Here is a 3,699-nt window from a genome sequence, read left to right on the forward strand (position 1 = left end):
ATGGTTACTTGGAGGTGTCCGTTTAAACATTGTAGAAAAACTATTAGTATACGGGTTGGTAGCTTCTTTAAACGATCTCATTTAGAACTGTGGCAAATAATTGGAATTACCTATTTGTGGACACGTTGTGCTAAAGTAGAGGAATGTCGTCGGAAGATATTAGAAAAGAGTTAGAAATTTTTAGTCAATCGACGGTCGTAGATTGGAACCAGTTTTGATGAGACATAGCTGTTAACTATTACTTGAACAACCCAGTTCAATTAGGTGGTTCCGGCAGAGTTGTTGAAATTGACGAGTCCTTATTTACAAGAAGAAAAAAAAATCGCGGAAAAATTGTTGAAGAACAATGGATTTTTAGCGGTTATGATGTCACCACAAAAAAAGCGCTTCCTATACCTGTTGAGCGTCGAGACGTTGCTACTCTTATACCAATCATTATGCAATGGATAAGGCCTGGTACTGTGATATGGAGCGATATGTGGGCTGCGTATGGAAATTTGGCAGCACACGGCTATCAACATGGAACAGTCAACCATACGTATCTTTTTGTAGACCCTATTACTGGAGTTACAACAAATAGAGTTGAGGCAATGTGGCAAAGAAGTAAATCAAAGTTCAAAGCAATGTTCGGTTCTTCTAATCAAGAAATGATTCATGATTACTTGTCAGAGTTGATGTGGGCGTAAAGATTTAAACAACACGGTTTAATAATTTATTTAATAAAAAACGAGAAAATCATATATCAATGCAAAAAATTATTTTAGAAGTTTATAAGAACTTATGTTAAGTTTATTTATTAAAACAAACTAAATTTGGTATAATTAAAACATTGAATATTTCGTACGCACGTTATTTTAATTGCAAAATCGTCCTAGTTAATAATAGAATTAGGAAAATTAATGACTTATAACTATTGACTTTAAAACCTGGTTTTTATTGTCATAACGCATTATAATGCTCTTGCGCAAACGATGTTTGCGACCGTCGATTGACTGGGTTGTTCAAGAAATAGTTAACAGCTATGTCTCATCAAAACTGATTCCAATCTACAACCGTCGATTGACTAAAAATTTCTAACTCTTTTCTATTGAATTCTATTTAAATCTATTGGGCGCAGTGCAAAAACTTATTTTCTAAGTGCATGCCAAATTTCATTAAAAAATATTATGTAGCAGGCACCTAATTTTTTGTAGCAAAATAGGTACTTATGTGCTATAAGAATGTGTTATTTTGTGGAGTTTTGAACTAAAGTATATACTTTTAGAAAAAGTCAAAAGTTAGGCATTATTTTTATGTTGTTCTTTTTAGTAGTTACCACCGCTATCATTAAATTTACTGTTCTGAAATAATTCGTTGTTGATCAGATGTAAAATTTATATTAAAGGAATGTTGATAACTTTTTTAAATCTATTTTTCCCTGTGCAGAAACTTATTTTCTAAGTGCATGCCAAATTTTATTAAAAAATATTATGTAGCAGACACCTTATTATTTGTTGCAGCATAGGTACTTAAATTTAACTTTTTCCGGATAATAAAGGTAAGCAGAAGGGGGCTAACAACGAACTTTTTAAAAAGATCGTTGTTAGCCCCCCTCCTCCTATATGTATATTTATATAACAATATGTAATAAAAATAATAATAATAATAAAAATAATAATATATATATATTTATATATATATATATGTATATATATATATATATATATATATATATATATATATATATATATATATATATATATATATATATATATATTTATGGGTCTATAATAGATTTGAAAACGATATATAATGATAATAATTATTATAATTATTATATAGTAATACTTTATTGTTACTTTCATTACTTATTAAGAATTAAATTTAAAAATAAATTTATCATAATAAAAAGGATATGCAAGTTGGTTATGATAAGTGAGTGAGATATCACTCATAGACTATCATAATACAATGTCATCAGTATCATAACATAATTGATAGATTATAGGTGATATATCACCAGATGATAACCATTTGGTTATAAAGTTTATAATTATTATCATAATAAATTATTTTAAGCCATTGGTAAAGTTAACTCATGATTGATTAAACTCAACATTTATTGCATACAAATGATATCAATTAAATGTTTTTGCTTAAAACAGAAACAAGTTACCAATTTTCATTGGAAATTCTTTTTTCATTTTAGAAATAACTCTATGTGAAAAAAATGGGCTTGCAATTTTTTAAGAGATTCGAAACGTTTACTTATTTTATATTAGGGCACATATCTATGACATGCTGGAATGTCAAGTTCCTTCACACAGTGTGCCCCAACTTCTTCATAAAGTTGGAGAATATTTTGGGTATAGATTTAGTGACATTCCGCATCACAAAACTGTGGAGCAGATGATGCGCGAGCTGGGTATTATTTCAGAACTCCAGGCTGCTGAGATAGCATTCTCAACAAAAAGTTTGACTCTTGGTTTTGATGACACAACCCAGGAGGGTGTTCATGTTAATGTTTTGCACTCCTAATGCCACAATTTGTTATTTATCATCAAAAATTCGCGCATGCAAGAATAAGACAACTGATTTTCTTTCTAAAAAACCAACTGATATACGAAATAAATTAATAGCCTGGTCTTTCTCCTCAGCAGGTAAAAAGCGCTTAGCAAACATACAATGCCATAAAGAAATGAAGGCAGAATTGATTAAACGCATGGGTAAAAAGATTCAAAATAAGGAAGAGAAAGAAAGAAGAAAAGTGGAAAAAATGTTAAAAAAATGCATGCCTCTACAGGTATTACAACTCTTCCCAGATCTGGAAAATAATGAAACTGCAGATATTGAAGACATTTTCAATGGAGATGCTGTTGGAAGAGGTATATGCCACATGTGGTATGATGCTGACACTAAAAGCCAAAATATGTACTATGGCAGGCTTCCTAGCATTAAAAAAAAAATAATGCTTTCTATATAGTTTCCTATTGGAAACCAAATGAAAATGAGGACGATGATGCTGTTGAATACGATATGAGAAAATATCAATTATCTGCAGACATCATAAGCGGTGATTTGATGTTATCATAAGCAAATTGTGTGCAAATAGGTAGTAAAAAGGTATATGTTACTGTAAATAATAACATAGTTTAGATCTATTTTACTCTTTCACCCCCCCCCCTCCATCCCCCTCTTTTTATGGATGCTTATAAAAGGATATTTTTAAAAATTCATTATTTATATATATCAGTTCTTATTTCAGGTAGTTGGGTAGTTACCAATATCTAACAATGTTGATTTGGTTGCAAAGTGAGCACTATTTACATGAACACCCTCCTGGGAAACCGGAAAGCTCACTTAAAGTTAAACTTAACTATTTACTTGACTTGTCACAAATATGCTGATGATAATGTTGGTGATACGCAGATGCTAATGCATTAACAAGACAAAATGTTAGTGTTAAGTCATTTAATTTAACCAATATACCTTAGACATATTTTATATTATAACCTATTTTAATGTATTTTATTTCAAGTATTATGGTGAGTAGTTGCTCAAGAAAACATTAAAAGGTTGGCTTTTTTTATTCATCAATGATTTTTCTATTTACATAGTAAAATGTATTATACATCAGGAGTTCTTATTATATTGATTTAATAGTTTTAATAGATTCCTTTATGGTTTGGTTATAATAAGGTTATTATTTTTTTAACTTTT

The 3,699-nt window shown here is 29.8% G+C and overlaps 1 protein-coding gene across 1 annotated transcript; it reads left to right on the plus strand.

Moving 5' to 3' along the window:
- LOC136083381 (uncharacterized) lies at nucleotides 1-686 on the plus strand. Its single transcript, XM_065802776.1, has 2 exons — nucleotides 1-169; nucleotides 265-686. The coding sequence occupies exons 1-2, from the start codon at nucleotides 1-3 to the stop codon at nucleotides 684-686; spliced, it is 591 nt and encodes a 196-aa protein (XP_065658848.1).
- Nucleotides 687-3,699: the final 3,013 nt, after the last annotated feature.

Source organism: Hydra vulgaris, chromosome 08 (assembly GCF_038396675.1).
Source record: "Hydra vulgaris chromosome 08, alternate assembly HydraT2T_AEP".
Classification (NCBI taxonomy): domain Eukaryota; kingdom Metazoa; phylum Cnidaria; class Hydrozoa; order Anthoathecata; family Hydridae; genus Hydra; species Hydra vulgaris.

Excerpts from the sequence above, each read along its gene's own strand:
- LOC136083381 (XM_065802776.1), top strand. The coding sequence starts at position 1 with ATGGTTACTTGGAGGTGTCCGTTTAAACATTGTAGAAAAACTATTAGT. Across the intron at positions 170-264 it reads TCGGAAGATATTAGAAAAGA|GTGGTTCCGGCAGAGTTGTT; the intron begins GTTAGAAATTTT and ends CAGTTCAATTAG.